The 17,847-nt window shown below is 36.7% G+C and overlaps 2 protein-coding genes, 1 long non-coding RNA gene and 1 pseudogene across 4 annotated transcripts; 2 read left to right on the plus strand and 2 right to left on the minus strand.

Annotated features, from left to right (window-relative positions):
• Positions 1 to 1,774: 1,774 nt before the first annotated feature.
• Positions 1,775 to 3,586, plus strand: LOC311276191 (uncharacterized protein). Its single transcript, XM_084385734.1, has 4 exons — positions 1,775 to 1,856; positions 2,004 to 2,058; positions 2,376 to 2,526; positions 2,621 to 3,586. The coding sequence occupies exons 2-4, from the start codon at positions 2,019 to 2,021 to the stop codon at positions 3,195 to 3,197; spliced, it is 768 nt and encodes a 255-aa protein (XP_084241860.1). The 5' UTR covers positions 1,775 to 1,856; positions 2,004 to 2,018; the 3' UTR covers positions 3,198 to 3,586.
• Positions 3,587 to 8,482: 4,896 nt separating this feature from the next.
• On the plus strand, positions 8,483 to 9,931 carry LOC311276192 (uncharacterized protein). Its single transcript, XM_084385735.1, has 4 exons — positions 8,483 to 8,531; positions 8,638 to 8,693; positions 8,800 to 8,950; positions 9,043 to 9,931. The coding sequence occupies exons 2-4, from the start codon at positions 8,654 to 8,656 to the stop codon at positions 9,617 to 9,619; spliced, it is 768 nt and encodes a 255-aa protein (XP_084241861.1). The 5' UTR covers positions 8,483 to 8,531; positions 8,638 to 8,653; the 3' UTR covers positions 9,620 to 9,931.
• Positions 9,932 to 14,381: 4,450 nt separating this feature from the next.
• LOC311276253 lies at positions 14,382 to 15,100 on the minus strand. Its single transcript, XR_014625048.1, has 3 exons — positions 15,070 to 15,100; positions 14,911 to 14,967; positions 14,382 to 14,515 (listed from the first exon to the last, which is right to left on the minus strand). It is a non-coding gene; the product is annotated as an uncharacterized lncRNA (long non-coding RNA).
• Positions 15,101 to 15,570: 470 nt separating this feature from the next.
• LOC311275576 lies at positions 15,571 to 17,377 on the minus strand (annotated as a pseudogene). Its single transcript, XR_014630332.1, has 4 exons — positions 17,222 to 17,377; positions 17,057 to 17,112; positions 16,799 to 16,949; positions 15,571 to 16,706 (listed from the first exon to the last, which is right to left on the minus strand). The product of XR_014630332.1 is annotated as an uncharacterized misc_RNA (transcript).
• Between the last annotated feature and the right edge of the window lie 470 nt (positions 17,378 to 17,847).

Raw genomic sequence — 17,847 nt, forward strand, 5'->3', positions numbered from 1 at the left:
GCCCCTCCACGCTGGCTGGATGACGAAAGCACTGTGTCTGGTTTGGAGTTTAACAGAACGTGTATAATAATGCTGAATGAGCCACTTAGTGTAAACTCTATAGCTTGATTTATGTGAAAAACAACAACTTTTACATGCAAATCAAAGCTCAACACAAATGATCACATTAAATTATGTACACTGAAAATATACAATCTAAGTGAATGTGAGGAGTTCAAGTCTCTAAAGTACTAATAACAGCATTTAAAGAATCTTTGGAATACAGTTATTAGTGTTATTATATCAAAAAAGCATTTGGTCAAAATCCACATGCAATGTTTTTAACAAAATCTACTCAACAAAAGCACAATTGTCCTTGAGCAGACCTATTGATCACCTATCCATTATACTCATGTCACTTTTGAGTTAATACAAAGTCCACCTGAATCAGAAAAATGGCACATGTAACCCAAAACAAGCATTACCCCATTTGATGCTCCAGTGTTTCCTTTCCTATGTTGCTATTTTTATTTATTTATTCAAAAACACTATTGTCTTAAAGGCATAGTTTACCCCAAAATGGAAATTCTGCCGTAATTTACCCTCTGATCATTCCAAACCTCTACTATAATCAGAATCAGAATAAGATATGACTTTCTTTCGTGTGTGGAACACAAAAATGAGAAATTGTGAATAATGGTCACACTTTTTCATGTAATTTCAATGGATGTGTGCTGAGGCTTTCAAACCTCAAAAATGACAAAATGTAAAAAAAAAAATCAAAATCACAATATTATATAGGCTATATTTTTTTTTTTTTGTGATTGTCACATAAACATCACATGGCTTGAGAAAATGACAACGGAAATGAATAAATCCAAAACTTGGATAAAGACTTTCTTCTAGAGCTGCTGTACAGCCGCATTAATCTTCTATTATCACTGTAAAGCTGCTTTAAAAAAAATCTGTTTTGTAAAAGCGCTATATAAATGAAGGTGACTTGACTTGAGACTTGCAACAGCTTGCATAAGCAGTCTCCATTGATTAGAAACATTTTAAAAGCACTCTTTCAAGTCATACATTTTCTACAGAATGTAAAATGTATTCTTATTCTTCATTTTTATATTTTATATAATCTTAATTTTATAGTCTAGTAAAAGTAAATTGGAATTTTTTTTATATATATATAATTTGATTTTTTTATTTGATTTTTTTTTTTACAAAAAAACATGTTTTATGATATAAAAGACAAAAAACAAACAAACAAAAAGGTGATGAGGCCACATATATAAGACAGCTGCCTCTCAGTTGAAAGTTTACATCCTAATACTGTGGAGGCACAAAGGTCATAACTTTATAGTTCTTAATTAAAAATATGAAATAAAAATTAAGAGAAACGGCATTTTCTACCCATTTGCTTATAAAAGTATGCGTATTTATTTGTGATATTAAACTAAATAAAGGTTAATAAATCATTGATAATCAGTGAATTATAATGACAAATAAACTGTAAATTCAAAAATGTAGATCTCATTATTCAAAGCTTACAACAGAGATCGAGTTAAATATCCACTGAATACACCATGGCTCTGTCTAGAGTCAAGAGAAAGGTAAAAAAAAAACAAAAAAAAAACAAAGGTTGTCTAAGGCGATTCATTTGTAGATTCATTATCAGTAGGTTCAAAGCACAACATCATGTGACAGCAGGCTGTGGGGGGAGTGACACTGACAGCATGGCACTAGATGCTGGACTTTGATTTTTTTCTGTAGATTATTTAACTGTGCACACACACACACACACACACACATATAAAGCCTAAGACTGTCTGGACTCACAGAAGGTTACTGGACTAAGCATTTTGCTGGGGGACTTGAAGGTAATTTAAGATTAACATGTTATAATAAATTACTAAAATACTATTACAAACAGTATTTTTGTGTCAGTAAAATACATTGTGCAAAAAAACATGAAATGTTTTAAACATGCAAATGTAAATAACATTTATTTGTTTACTCCTTTTTAGCAAACAACTGTGAAGATGAAACTGTATCTTATTCTTGCCTTTGTGGCATTCACAGGTAAATCATGTTGTAGTATTTTGTGACCAAGAAGCTGAAACACCTTACCTATTTATCAACACATTTTGTAATATTAGATAAAGCCTTTGTCAAGAATTCAAAACTTCCATTGAATTTTAGTCTTTAATTTCATGTTGAAATACCATACCAAAAAAGCAAAAAAATGTTCCAAATAATGGGGGAAACAATAAAACAGAAATGAATTACACAGACAAATACAGACATGAACAAGTACATATTGCAATATTTAGCTGTTTGAGTAGATTGGAAACTGTCTGGTGGACTTATAATTAATTGTATTTTTTTTTTTTTTTCAGGTTGCCAAGCCAACCTGTTTTATGCTGATGAGCCCAAGCCACAGCTAGAGCAGCTGACTGATGCATTCTGGAGTTATGTTGCCCAGGCCACACGCACCGCAGAGGACACCCTGAAAATGATCAGAGAATCTCAAATGGGTCAGGAAGTCAAGTAAGTAATGTCCATAGGTCTCATTTTATGTTTGAAATACTAAAATCTTGAACTGCATTAACATAAATACACATTTCAACTTTTCACATCTCAGTACTAGACTGACCCAGAGTGCCGATATGGCCAGTGAATATGCCGTCACCCTCAAGAAACAGATGGATCCTCTGGCTGAAGAGCTGATGACCAGAATCACCAAAGAGACTGAAGTGTTGAGGGAGCGTTTGGGCCAGGACCTGATCACTGTGAGAGACCAGCTGGAGCCCTATGCTGACAACCTCAAGAGCCAGATCCAGCAGAGAGTGGAGGAGCTCAGGACAGCCATGACTCCATATGCAGAATCCCTGGATTCTGAGACCCTGAAGGCCACTCTGTTCCAGAAGAGTGAGAAGCTGAGAGGAAAACTGGAGCAGAGCGTGAAGGATCTGCAGGCTCAGCTGGAGCCCTACACTGCTGAAATCAAGGAGAAGGTTGACCAGCGTCTGCAGGAGTTCCAGAAGACCGTGACCCCTCTCGCTGAGGATCTTCAGGCCCAGATTAGAGAGAGAGCCCAGATGGTCCAGCAGAGTCTTACACCCTACGCTGAAGACCTGAAGGAAAAGCTGGACCCCTACGCACAGGACCTGAAGGACCAGCTCACCTCCCTGTACGAATCCTTCGTCAAGAGAAATTAGATGCTTCAAAGACTTCTTCCTTTGTCACCAACAGAACTGTTTTTCCTTCCATGAGAATTGTGACTCCAAAATCCCACATATCTCCCATAACCATGACCTAAATCATACTATTAGGCATCAACAAGATGTCTTACAGTTGATAGGCCAAACATTAATATATAGGATAAGTGATTTTTTTACTAAAATCCTGTTGTTTACATCTTAACCATTCATCTATATAGATCCAGAAATTTTGCTCTCTTTCTGTAAAAACTGCTATGTATTTATTTCAGTTTAGCAACTCTTTAATACCTCTGACAGAAAATGTGTTGCTTCTTGCAAATTTATAAATGCCAAGTGTATCATTTGTCTTATTTATCAACAATAAAACACCTGCCATTTATTAACAATGTTTCTGAATATTATGTCCAGTAACGTAGATCAGCATAGCTGAATTATCATTCAAAATATTACCTTTTTTCATCTAATTAAGTAGCCCTAAGAAAATGCACAAGGCTAATATGACTTTTTTAAAAATAAAAATCACCAGACAAAACAGGAGTTATAAATGGCCATGTTATCATGAGAAGTGTGGCATTTGACACTATATATATACACTCACCTAAAGGATTATTAGGAACACAATACTAATACTGTGTTTGACCCCCTTTCGCCTTCAGAACTGCCTTAATTCTACGTGGCATTGATTCAACAAGGTGCTGAAAGCATTCTTTAGAAATGTTGGCCCATATTGATAGGATAGCATCTTGCAGTTGATGGAGATTTGTGGGATGCACATCCAGGGCACAAAGCTCCCGTTCCACCATATCGCAAAGATGCTCTATTGGGTTGAGATCTGGTGACTGTGGGGGCCATTTTAGTACAGTGAACTCATTGTCATGTTCAAGAAACCAATTTGAAATGATTCGAGCTTTGTGACATGGTGCATTATCCTGCTGGAAGTAGCCATCAGAGGATGGGTACATGGTGGTCATAAAGGGATGGACATGGTCAGAAACAATGCTCAGGTAGGCCGTGGCATTTAAACGATGCCCAATTGGCACTAAGGGGCCTAAAGTATGCCAAGAAAACATCCCCCACACCATTACACCACCACCACCAGCCTGCACAGTGGTAACAAGGCATGATGGATCCATGTTCTCATTCTGTTTACGCCAAATTCTGACTCTACCATCTGAATGTCTCAACAGAAATCGAGACTCATCAGACCAGGCAACATTTTTCCAGTCTTCAACTGTCCAATTTTGGTGAGCTCGTGCAAATTGTAGCCTCTTTTTCCTATTTGTAGTGGAGATGAGTGGTACCCGGTGGGGTCTTCTGCTGTTGTAGCCCATCCACCTCAAGGTTGTGCGTGTTGTGGCTTCACAAATGCTTTGCTGCATACCTCGGTTGTAACGAGTGGTTATTTCAGTCAAAGTTGCTCTTCTATCAGCTTGAATCAGTCGGCCCAATCTCCTCTGACCTCTAGCATCAACAAGGCATTTTCGCCCACAGGACTGCCACATACTGGATGTTTTTCCCTTTTCACACCATTCTTTGTAAACCCTAGAAATGGTTGTGCGTGAAAATCCCAGTAACTGAGCAGATTGTGAAATACTCACAATCTGGCACCAACAACCATGCCACGCTCAAAATTGCTTAAATCACCTTTCTTTCCCATTCTGACATTCAGTTTGGAGTTCAGGAGATTGTCTTGACCAGGACCACACCCCTAAATGCATTGAAGCAACTGCCATGTGATTGGTTGATTAGATAATTGCATTAATGAGAAATTGAACAGGTGTTCCTAATAATCCTTTAGGTGAGTGTGTATATATATATATATATATATATATATATATATATATATATATATATATATATATATATATAATACTCGGACAGATTAATACAAAGTTTCTAAAAGTCTGTAGTGATGAAAGATTATTTAAATAAAGCAGCTCTATAACATATGTGACCCTGGATCACAAAACCTGTCATAAGTCGCACGGGTATATTTGTGGCAATAGCCAACAATACATTGTATGGGTCAAAATTATCGATTTTTCTTTTATGCCAAAAATCATTAGGATATTAAGTAAAGATCATGTTCTATGAAGATATTTTGTAAATTTCCTACTGTAAATATATAAAACGTTTATTTTTGTGAGTGAATGCACAATCGCGAACATAAATGGACAAATTTAAAGGCGATTTTCTCAATGTTTCAATTTTTTTTGCACCCTCAGATTCCAGATTTTCAAATAGTTATATCTTGGTCAAATATTGTCCTAACAAACCATACATCAATGGAAAACTTATTTATTCAGCTTTCAGATGATGTATAGATCTCAATTTCATAAAATGTACCCATGTACTGGTTTTGTGGTCCAGGGTCACATATATGGACATGCAGAAATGATAACGGTCATTAAGATTAGATAAGGTTGAGAACTTTCCAAAAATTGACCTTTTCCAGTCACTTCTAGCTGTAATAATGATAGATCATACATTATGTTAATGTCTTTACTCCATTATCAGTGCTGACGCAGGTGTACGCAGTAACTCTTGGACCTGGTCCTTTCAAAGGATGTCCAGATCTGCACATCTTGTCACACAGAGTGTGTAGTCACAACTTATCTAGATAAAAACATCCACTGGAGATTAAAATACATTCCCAATACTATTTAAATACAGATATGAAACAGTCATCACCACATTTGCTATTCACACTGGACAGTGTAAATTAAATCATACTGACAAAGGTAAGAAGATACATTTACTATATAGCAGTTTAACATTTGTTTTATATAAAATGTTCTACATTATATTATATAGTTTAAATGAAAAATGTGTTGTTATTTTACAGGCCAAGCCCTGTAAACTATGAAGGCTCCTGTAATTCTTGCATTGGCTGTTTTTACAGGTTAGATTTATAAACATTGATATAAAGTACTTAAAGTCCAACTGAAATCAAAATGGACCCTATTTACTTTGTTAGCGCATATTACTAGTTTTGTGGTGAACAATTAATCCGTGCAAGTTAAAACACAGAAAAAAATTTTTGGGCTTCGTAATCTTTAATCAAAATCTGAAAATGCCCCTCCCCTCTGCATTGGAGGACCTTCCCTGATGACGTAGGTTTAACGGCTTGGTTTGGGAAACGCTTAACCACTCCCCTCAAATCGTTAGTCTGTAATGAGCGAGAGATGGAGAGGAGGAGCGCTAGAGTAAAACCCTGCCCTCTGTTCAATATTCCTTTTCACTGGGAAATACGTCACAGCACTGGAGAAAAGTCGTTTGCAACTTCCGGTTCACGCGGACTTTAAAGAAGAAGAAGAAAAAAAAGGTTCCAAATTCCAAACAGGATATTAAATCATGTTCTACCAGTCAAAAGTTTGGATACATAATACATTTGTTTCTTGTGATCTTAAAACACTTTTGATCTAGGCTTGTGAGAAGAAGCTTGACTATAGTTTTGAAGGAACATCCTACTTCTACACTGTTTGAAGAAGCTAAATTATAAGAAAACATATGTTAAAACATGCTATTCCAAACCTGTAAGGCTTTCTCTCCTCTGTGCACAAATTGTAATGTTTTGTTTACCTCCAAAATTACTTTTGAATCATCTGATATTTTCAATTCCCACAACAGGTTGCGAAGCCAACAAATCTAATGAAGAGAAGCCAAATCCACATCTGGAACACTTAATAAATTCATTCTGGAACTATATTGCCCAAGCAGTGCATACTACTGACGAAACTTCACAGATGACCTGAACACCCTGAGAGACAAACTGGAGCCCTATGCTGACAACCTTAAGAGCCAGATCCAGCAGAGAGTGGAGGAGCTCAGGACAGCCATGACTCCATATGCAGAATCCCTGGATCCTGAGACCCTGAAGGCCACTCTGCTCCAGAAGAGTAAGGAGCTGAGAGGAAACCTGGAGCAGAGCATGAAGGAGCTGCAGGCTCAGCTGGAGCCCTACACTGCTGAACTCAAGGAGAATGTGGACCAAAACCTGCAGGAAATGAAAAAATATTTTGCTGCATACTGAAGACCTCCAGTCCCAGATTTAATCTGCAGAGTTATTTTTGAGGTTTCATATTTTTTAAATATATTTCATTTATTATATTGTTTCTAGCATATTTCATTATTATTGCAACAATAAAACATCTGCCATATTGTATTATTTGTCACTGATATGTAGAAGATAAGTAAAAAAATGTGAAAATCTTTCTACAACTGTTTCATTTGAGGTTGACTTTTCACTTCAGGTTTGATTTTTAATAAATGCTGATGTACTCTTAGCACATGATAAATGTTTTGCTCCTTGCAGGAAGTGATGAGATCGTTATTAATGTAAACAATTATAAATAAATAAAAATCTTCATAAAGGGTTAACTAACCCATATAGCTTCACTAGTAGTGGCAGTGCTATCTAGTGGTGAGAAATGCATTATTCCACTCATCTCTCATTCAAATTAGATTATAGGAAGGCCTACTTCTCATCAACTTTAGTGAAAATGAATTATATGGTAAAGTGACAAATTATTTTCCTGTAGTTTAACCAGACAAATATTGTTATTGAATAATTAAACAGCTTTCTGTTCTTTTATCCCTGGAGTTATACAGAATTAGTTTATGTGGAGACTATTTCCTTTGAAACACTCTATGTATTACTTAATAAATGGCAAATCATAAAGTTAACTCCTAGAATTTAAAGCTAAATGAGAAGAGTAAAAATACTTAATACCAGCAGACACAGAATCAAGAGGCTTTGGGTGATGTGTCAGATCTAATCAGGCTGTGCAGAACGTCTTTATCATTTGTTGTTTTATTAGGTCAAATTATCAAATGTGGGGCTCTGTCTGGGTTTAGTATCTAATATGAACCTTACATAATTGGATTTTGCTGGATAATTCAGTTTAGGCTATAAGATTTTAATTAAATGAATGCTTCCATTATGCACACTTTTCTTGTTTGTTTTAGGAAGTAGGGAAATTCTAGTTAAACTTCCCTTTAATGACTTCTGTGTAATGTTAAGTGCTAAGCCATAGAAATATTTTATGTATTTTCATTTTGGCCCAATTAAAACTTCATCAAATGTATTACTGCTTTTAAAGACAAAGTTCCACTGTTACCATTATCTGTGCTGAATCTGAAAGTCTGTGTGGTTGAAGGTACAGTCAGGGCATTATGATGTGGAGTAATGACAGCAAGGCACTACCCACTGGACTTTGGGTTTCCACTATGGCAATCACCTCCCTATGCTATACAAATACAGATGTGAAACAGCAACCTTCACACTTGTTCTTCAGACAGGACAGCGTCAATCAAAACACACTGACACAGGTAAGAACTTTAACACTTTTTAGTAAATTCGAAATAGAGCACTATACATTTATGTAAAAGACAGAGACATTCATTAAAAGTGTTTTTTTTTATTTATTACTTATAGACTAAAACTGAACATCATGAAGGTTCTTGTGGTTCTTGCACTTGCTGTGTTTACAGGTGAGAAATTCGGAAAAAAATACTATATTAAAATGTTTTAAGGCTTGATAAATGACAGAATCTATTAACACTACCATGTGATCAAAATGAAATGCTCCATCAACAGGTTGCCAGGCCAACCTATTCTCTGCTGATGAGCCCAAGCCACAGCTGGAGCAGCTGACTGATGCATTCTGGAGCTATGTTTCAAAGGCAACACAAACCGCAGAGGAAACCGTCAAGATGATCAGGTCTTCCCAACTGGGACAGGACGTCAAGTAAGTCAAGAATATTTACCTCCAGGACACTGTTATTTAGACTATTTCTTATGCCCTGATATGAAACTCAAATGCCCTTCTCCATTTAACAGTGCTAGACTGACCCAGAGCGCCGATATGGCCAGTGAATATGCCGTCACCCTCAAGAAACAGATGGATCCTCTGGCTGAAGAGCTGATGACCAGAATCACCAAAGAGACTGAAGTGTTGAGGGAGCGTTTGGGCCAGGACCTGATCACTGTGAGAGACCAGCTGGAGCCCTATGCTGACAACCTCAAGAGCCAGATCCAGCAGAGAGTGGAGGAGCTCAGGACAGCCATGACTCCATATGCAGAATCCCTGGATTCTGAGACCCTGAAGGCCACTCTGCTCCAGAAGAGTGAGGAGCTGAGAGGAAACCTGGAGCAGAGCGTGAAGGAGCTGCAGGCTCAGCTGGAGCCCTACACTGCTGAACTCAAGGAGAAGGTTGACCAGCGTCTGCAGGAGTTCCAGAAGACCGTGACCCCTCTGGCTGAGGATCTTCAGGCCCAGATTAGAGAGAGAGCCCAGATGGTCCAGCAGAGTCTTACACCCTACGCTGAAGACCTGAAGGAAAAGCTGGACCCCTACGCACAGGACCTGAAGGACCAGCTCACCTCCCTGTACGAATCCTTCATCAAGAGAAATTAGATGCTTCAAAGACTTCTTCCTTTGTCACCAACAGAACTGTTTTTCCTTCCATGAGAATTGTGACTCCAAAATCCCACATTACTCCCATAACCATGACCTAAATCATACTATTAGGCATCAACAAGATATCTTAACCATTAAACATTCATCTATAGATGCAGAAATTTTGCTCTCTTTCTGCAAAAACTATTTTGATTTTATTTCAGTTTAGCAACTCTTTAATTCCTCTGACAGAAAATGTGTCTGGCAAATTTATAAATGCTAAGTGTATCATTTGTCTTATTTATCAACAATAAAACACCTGCCATTTATTAACAATGTTTCTGAATATTATGTCCAGTAACGTAGATTAGAATAGCTGAATTATCATTAAAAATTTTGCATTTTTTCATCTAATTAAGTAGCCCTAAGAAAATGCACAAGGCTAATATGGTGATTTTATAAAAAAAATATGTCATACAAAAAAGGAGTTATAAATGGCCTTGTTATCTACCCATGAGAATAGTGGCAGTTTACACTATATTTGTGGCAATAGCCAACAATACATTGTATGGGTCAAAATTATCGATTTTTCTTTTATGCCAAAAATCATTAGGATATTAAGTAAAGATCATGTTCTATGAAGATATTTTGTAAATTTCCTACCGTAAATAAATAAAACATTTATTTTTGTGAGTGAATGCACAATCGCGAACATAAATGGACAAATTTAAAGGCGATTTTCTCAATAAAACATACAGTTTATGGACATGCAGAAATGATAAAGGTCATCACAACTGATTTCTTTTAACACATAATAAAGATTAAATAAGGTTGAGAACTTTCAAAAAAATTGACCTTTTCCTGATATGTAGAAGACTGCCATGTCCAATAAAAAAAATAAAAAATAAAGAATTCACTGCTTACCCTGTTGATTATGCTAGACTATGTGTTGTGGACCTTAGTGGTCATCTTGCACTGAATGAGCGTGCAAAATTATTTAATAAAATACATTCCTCCGGTTTCACAGACATGGCTTGAGTCTAGTCCCAGACTAAAATGCATGTTTGAGCTATTTTAACTAAAAGCAACTTGCACTGACATATCTGACAATATGTCTGTGCCATAGTTTTGTCTCAAGATGCACATCAGGTATGTTTTTTATAAGGCACGTTTATAAAAGCTACTTAAACATCACATATTTGAAGAGGCTCAGTCTCCCTTGCCTCCATGGACCAGTGGCATTTCTTGTGATCCTTCAATAATTTTGACTATTCAAAATGCAATATTGAAAATATTATATAATTATTTAAATAAATGTGAACATTTTTCTACAACTGTTTCATTTGAGGTTGACTTTTCACTTCAGGCTTGATTTTTAATAAATGCTGATGTACTCTTTGCAGATGATAAATGTTTTGCTCCTTGCAGGAAGTGATGAGATTGTTATTAATGTAAACAATTATATATATAAAAAATAATCTTCATAAAGGGTTAACTAACCCATATAGCTTCACTGTAGTGACAGTGCTATCTAGTGGTGAGAAATGCATTATTCCACTCATCTCTCATTTAAATGAGATTATAGGTAGGCCTACTTCTCATCAACTTTGGTGAAAATGAATTATATGATAAAGTGACAAATTATTTTCCTGTAGTTTAACCAGCCAAATATTGTTATTGAATAATTAAACAGCTTTCTGTTCTTTTATCCCTGGAGTTGGGATTATGACAGTTCCATGGGATACAAGGCAAGGCAAGGCAAGTTTATTTATATAGCACATTTCATACACAATGGTAATTCAAAGTGCTTTACATAGAAGAAATTAAAATAAACAAAAGAAATAAGAATAATTAAAACAGTTTAGAATAAAAAAAAAAAATACAGTACAAATAGTCAGACGAACAGTGGCACAGTGCTCATTCAGTAAATGCATAGCTAAACAGATGTGTTTTGAGTCTGGATTTGAATGTGACTACTGTAGGAGCACATCTGATCTCTTCTGGAAGCTGGTTCCAGCTGGCATAGTAGCTAAAAGCGGACTCACCATGCTTAGAGTGAACCCTTGGCATTTCTAGCTAATGTGATCCTAATGATCTGAGTGATCTGTTGGGTTTATAAAGAGTTTATTAAGTAAAAATACTTAATACCAGCAGACACAGAATCAAGAGGCTTTCGGTGATGTGTCAGATCCTATCAGGGTGTGCAGAACGTCTTTATTATTTGTTGTTTTATTAGTATGTGAAGTTTTAGCTCAAATTACCCTATAGATATTTTTTATATAGCATGTTAAAATTGTCACTTTTTGAGGGTGAGCAAAAACGCACCGTTTTGTGTCTGTTCCTTTAAATGCAAATGAGTTGCTGCTCCTGTCACAGAGGGCGGAGCTTCAAGAGCTCCTGTGTATGTTTTTGTGTTAGCAGCACCAATTACCTCACACAGACACACACTGAAAATTTCTAAAACTTTTAGCCTTTTATGTTCAAACCGGACTCAGACAATGATGGAGAGACTCAAGAAGAAGTGACAACATGTAGATTACAACAGGACATTTCTGAATGGTTAGTTGATGAATTTATGTAGTTTATGTGTAGTATCTTCTAGTCATTGATTAGCATAATTCTGTCATGATAATCTATAATTCGCGTTCCCGGGGGTGGGGTTTATGTAAATTCTAGGGTTGGTGATGTCACTAACCCGGGAGAAATGTTGTGTAGTCTCTTCCAACCGTTTGTTGTAGTCCTTTCTTTAAAGGGGTCATATAATGCCATTTTTGCTAATATGATTCTTTAGGGTCTAAATTAAAAGTTTGTAATATACTTTAATAAAAAATTCTCATTAGTATTGTAAGAAAACACTCATTTTACCTGGTCAAAAACAGCTCTGTTTTCAGCACACCGTTTAAGTGCATGCGTCTTTAAATGATAATGAGCTTTGCTCACCCCGCCTCTCTGTTCTGTGCATACACCGTTTGTAACACAATAACCATAACGCCTTGTTCATTATAAACGTGGGATTATGAATTATATTGAGAACGTTGTACATAGAAAACATGCCGAAATGTACCCTGAGTGTATACAGCCGTATTCATCGTGAAGCATAAGTGATTTGCAAAGATTAATATAAATATTAATATAAAGGTTAATAAAACGCTACACTCACTTCAGTTATTCTGGAGGTGCAGCAGGAACACGAATAGTTGGTAGGCTACCGATCCTTTTATCAGGAGCAGCTTCTTAGCAAAACCAGCTTTATAACGTTACTGACCCTCGTTTGTAAAGCATAATCTAATTTGAATGAGAGATGAGTGGAATAATGCATTTCTCACCACTAGATAGCACTTTCTCTACAGTGAAGCTATATGGGTTAGTTAACCGAAGATTTGTATTTATTTATAATTGTTTACATTAATAACAATCTCATCACTTCCTGCAAGGAGCAAAACATTTATCGTGTGCTAAGAGTACATCAGCATTTATTAAAAATCAAGCCTGAAGTGAAAAGTCAACCTCAAATTAAACAGTTGTAGAAGTTTTTTCACATTTATTTAAAATATTATATCATATTTAAAATATTGCATTTTGAATAGTCAAAATGATTGAAGGATCACAAGAAATCCCAATCATAAAATGCCACTGGTCCAATTAAGGAGGCAAGGGAGGCTGAGCCTCTTCAAATATGTGATATGATAAAATTAACTGTTGTTTTTAACCAGTCACTTATTATACGTATTGTATTATAATACATAATGGTCTGATTTCACAGACAGGGTTTAGACTAAGCCAGGATTAGGCCTCAGTTCATTTGAAGCATTTAAGTAGCTTTTATAAACATGCCTAAAAACATAACTGATGTGCATCTTGAGACAAAACTATGGCACAGACATATTTTCAGATATGTCAGTGCAAGTTGCTTTTAGTTAAAATAGCTCAAACATGCATTTTAGTCTGGGACTAGACTCAAGCCATGTCTGTGAAACCGGGGGAATGTATTTTATTAGAATATTTTTGCACGCTCATTCAGTGCAAGATGACCACTAAGGTCCACAACACATAGTCTAGCATAATCAGAAGTGTAAGCAATGAATTATTAAACGCATGTTTTTTTTTTTTTTTTTTTTTTAATTGGACATGGCAATCTTCTACAAATCAGTGACAAATAATAAAATATGGCAGATTTTTTATTGTTTGCAATAATAATGAAATAAGCTAGAAACAATATAATAAATGAAATAATATTTCAAAAATATGAAACCTCAAAAATAACTCTGCAGATTAAATCTGGGACTGGAGGTCTTCAGTTGATGCAGCAAAAGATTTTTTCATTTCCTGCAGGTTTTGGTCCACATTCTCCTTGAGTTCAGCAGTGTAGGGCTCCAGCTGAGCCTGCAGCTCCTTCATGCTCTGCTCCAGGTTTCCTCTCAGCTCCTCACTCTTCTGGAGCAGAGTGGCCTTCAGGGTCTCAGGATCCAGGAATTTTGCATATGGAGTCATGGCTATCTTGAACTCTTCCACTCTCTGCTGGATCTGGCTCTTAAAGTTGTCAGCATAGGGCTCCAGTTTGTCTCTCAGGGTGTTCAGGTCCTGGCCCAAACGCTCCCTCAACACCTCAGTCTCCTCTGTGATTTTGGTCATCATATCTTCAGATGGAGGAGTCTGTGTTAGTCTAGTGTGGGGATGTGGAGGGGAAATGTGTAATTTATGTCTGGTAACAGAAAATTTTTCTAATTATACTAAAAATAATATTGCTGGTAAATATGACTTACTTGACTTCCTGTCCCAGCTGGGATGTCCTTATCATCTGTGAAGTTTCATCAGTAGTATGCACTGCTTGGGCAATATAGTTCCAGAATGAATTTATTAAGTGTTCCAGATGTGGATTTGGCTTCTCTTCATTAGATTTGTTGGCTTTGCAACCTGTTGTGGGAATTGAAAATATCAGATGATTCAAAAGTAATTTTAGAGGTAAACAAAAATATAAAATTTGTGTACAGAGGAGAGAAAGCCTTACAGGTTTGGAATAGCATATTTTTTAAACATATTTTCTTATAATTTAGCTTCTTCAAACAGTCTAGAAGTAGGATGTTCCTTCAAAACTATAGTCAAGCTTCTACTCACAAGCCTAGATCAAAAGTGTTTTAAGATCACAAGAAACAAATGTATTATGTATCCAAAATTTTGACAGGTAGAACATGATGTATTATGTTTAATCCACTAGGAACATTAATGTAAGTTAAATGTATTTAACATCCTGTTTGGAACCTTTTTTTCTTCTTCTTTAAGTACTTTATATCAAAGGTTATAACTCTAACCTGTAAAAACAGCCAATGCAAGAATCACAAGAGCCTTCATCGTTTTCAGGGCTTAGCCTGTAAAATAACACATTTTCCATTTAAACAATCTAATATAATGTAGAACATTTTTATATAAAACTAGTTTTAAACTGGTATATAGTAAATGTATCTTCTTACCTTTGTCAGTATGATTTAATTTACACTGTCCAGTGTGAATAGCAAATGTGGTGATGACTGTTTTATATCTGTATTTAAATAGTATTGGGAATGTATTTTAATCTCCAGTGGATGTTTTTATCTAGATAAGTTGTGACTACACACTCTGTGTGACAAGATGTGCAGATCTGGACATCCTTTGAAAGGACCAGGTCCAAGAGTTACTGCGTACACCTGCGTCAGCACTGATAATGGAGTAAAGACATTAACATAATGTATGATCTATCATTATTACAGCTAGAAGTGACTGGAAAAGGTCAATTTTTGGAAAGTTCTCAACCTTATCTAATCTTTATTATGTGTTACAAGAAATCAGTTGAGATGACCTTTATCTTTTCTGCATGCCATATATGTTATAGAGTTGCTTTATTTAAATAATCTTTTGTTACTTGTACAGACTTTTAGATTTTTTTTATTAATCTGTCTGTGTATTATATATAGTGTCAAATGCCACACTTCTCATGGGTAGATAACAAGGCCATTTATAACTCCTGTTTTTTTCTGGTGATTTTATTAAAAAGTATGTCATATTAACCTTGTGCATTTTCTGAGGGCTACTTAAGTAGATTATACATTTTTGTATTTTGAATGATAATTCAGCTATGCGTATCTACATTACTGGACATAATATTTAGAAACATTGTTAATAAATGGCTGGTGTTTTATTGTTGATAAATAAGACAAATGATACTTAGCATTTATAAATTTGCCAGAAGCAACACATTTTCTGTCAGAGGTAACAAAGAGATGCTAAACTGAAATAAATACACAATAGTTTTTACAGAAAGAGAGAAATATTTCTGCATCTATGTAGATGAATGGTTAAGATGTAAACAACAGGATTTTAGCAAAAAATCACTTATATATTAGCGTTTGGCCTATCAACTGTAAGATATCTTGTTGATGCCTAATAGTATGATTTAGGTCATGGTTATGGGAGATATGTGGGATTTTGGAGTCACAATTCTCATTGAAGGAAAAACAGTTCTGTTGGTGACAAAGTCAGAAGTCTTTGAAGCATCTAATTTCTCTTGATGAAGGACTCATACAGGGAGGTGAGCTGGTCCTTCAGGTCCTGTGCGTAGGGGTCCAGCTTTTCCTTCAGATCTTCAGAGTAGGGTATGAGACTCTGCTGGACCGTCTGGGCTCTCTCTCTAATCTGGGCCTGAAGATCCTCAGCCAGAGGGGTCACGGTCTTCTGGAACTCCTGCAGACGCTGGTCAACCTTCTCCTTGAGTTCAGCAGTGTAGGGCTCCAGCTGAGCCTGCAGATCCTTCACACTCTGCTCCAGGTTTCCTCTCAGCTCCTCACTCTTCTGGAGCAGAGTGGCCTTCAGGGTCTCAGAATCCAGGGATTCTGCATATGGAGTCATGGCTGTCCTGAGCTCCTCCACTCTCTGCTGGATCTGGCTCTTGAGGTTGTCAGCATAGGGCTCCAGCTGGTCTCTCACAGTGATCAGGTCCTGGCCCAAACGCTCCCTCAACAATTCAGTCTCTTTGGTGATTCTGGTCATCAGCTCTTCAGCCAGAGGATCCATCTGTTTCTTGAGGGTGACGGCATATTCACTGGCCATATCGGCACTCTGGGTCAGTCTATCACTGTTAAATGGAGAAGGACATTTGAGTTTCATATCAGGGCATAAGAAATAGTCTAAATAACAGTGTCCTGCAGGTAAATATTCTTGACTTACTTGACGTCCTGTCCCAGTTGGGAAGACCTGATCATCTTGACGGTTTCCTCTGCAGTTTGTGTTGCCTTTGAAACATAGCTCCAGAATGCATCAGTCAGCTGCTCCAGCTGTGGCTTGGGCTCATCAGCAGAGAATAGGTTGGCCTGGCAACCTGTTGATGGAGCATTTCAGTTTGATCACATGGTATTGTTAATAGATTCTGTAAATTTATCAAGCCTTAAAACATTTTCATATAGTAATTTTCTCCGAATTTCTCACCTGTAAACACAGCAAGTGCAAGAACCACAAGAACCTTCATGATGTTCAGTTTTAGTCTATAAGTAAAAAAACAAAAACAAACACTTTTAATGAATGTCTCTGTCTTTTACATAAATGTAAATAGTGCTCTATTTTGAATTGACTAAAATGTGTAAAAGTTCTTACCTGTTTAAGTGTGTTTTAATTGACGCTGTCCTGTCTGAAGAACAAGTGTGAAGGTTGCTGTTTCACATCTGTATTTATATAGCATAGGGAGGTGATTGCCATAGTGGAAACCCAAAGTCCAGTGGGTAGTGCCTTGCTGTCATTACTCCACATCATAATGCCCTGACTGTACCTTCAACCACACAGACTTTCAGGTTCAGCACAGATAATGGTAACAGTAGAACTTTTTTGATGAAGTTTTAATTGGGCCAAAATGAAAATACATCAAATGTTTATATGGCTTAGCACTTAACATTACACAGAAGTCATTAAAGGGAAGTTTAACTAGAATTCCCCTCCATGTAAGCTTAGCGTTAAGTTCTGCCAGGAAGACTCAATCAGCGCGTTATGAATTAACTCACTTCTAACCAATCATGTGTTAACACTCTCAGTATAAAAGAATGGTACTTACATCCGTCTGAGTTCGCAGATACTGACGGCGCCAATTACCTCCATCCTCCCCAACCACCTCCAAGATGGTCCTTTCCCTCCATCCTCCCCACCACCACCAGGATGGTCCCTTCCTTTACCTCCAGGGGGTCGGCTGCGCCCCTGCCTTCATCTTCAGGCGGGATTTGCAGATTCCG

Source organism: Rutilus rutilus (genome assembly GCF_951802725.1).
Source record: "Rutilus rutilus genome assembly, chromosome: 17".
Classification (NCBI taxonomy): domain Eukaryota; kingdom Metazoa; phylum Chordata; class Actinopteri; order Cypriniformes; family Leuciscidae; genus Rutilus; species Rutilus rutilus.

What these genes read in the sequence shown, in the direction of transcription:
- LOC311276191 (XM_084385734.1), top strand. Translation starts at nt 2,019, where the DNA reads ATGAAACTGTATCTTATTCTTGCCTTTGTGGCATTCACAG. An exon ending in TGCCTTTGTGGCATTCACAG is followed by an intron (nt 2,059 to 2,375) that starts GTAAATCATGTT and finishes TTTTTTTTTCAG; the next exon opens with GTTGCCAAGCCAACCTGTTT. An exon ending in CAAATGGGTCAGGAAGTCAA is followed by an intron (nt 2,527 to 2,620) that starts GTAAGTAATGTC and finishes TTCACATCTCAG; the next exon opens with TACTAGACTGACCCAGAGTG.
- LOC311276192 (XM_084385735.1), top strand. Translation starts at nt 8,654, where the DNA reads ATGAAGGTTCTTGTGGTTCTTGCACTTGCTGTGTTTACAG. An exon ending in TGCACTTGCTGTGTTTACAG is followed by an intron (nt 8,694 to 8,799) that starts GTGAGAAATTCG and finishes CTCCATCAACAG; the next exon opens with GTTGCCAGGCCAACCTATTC. An exon ending in CAACTGGGACAGGACGTCAA is followed by an intron (nt 8,951 to 9,042) that starts GTAAGTCAAGAA and finishes TCCATTTAACAG; the next exon opens with TGCTAGACTGACCCAGAGCG.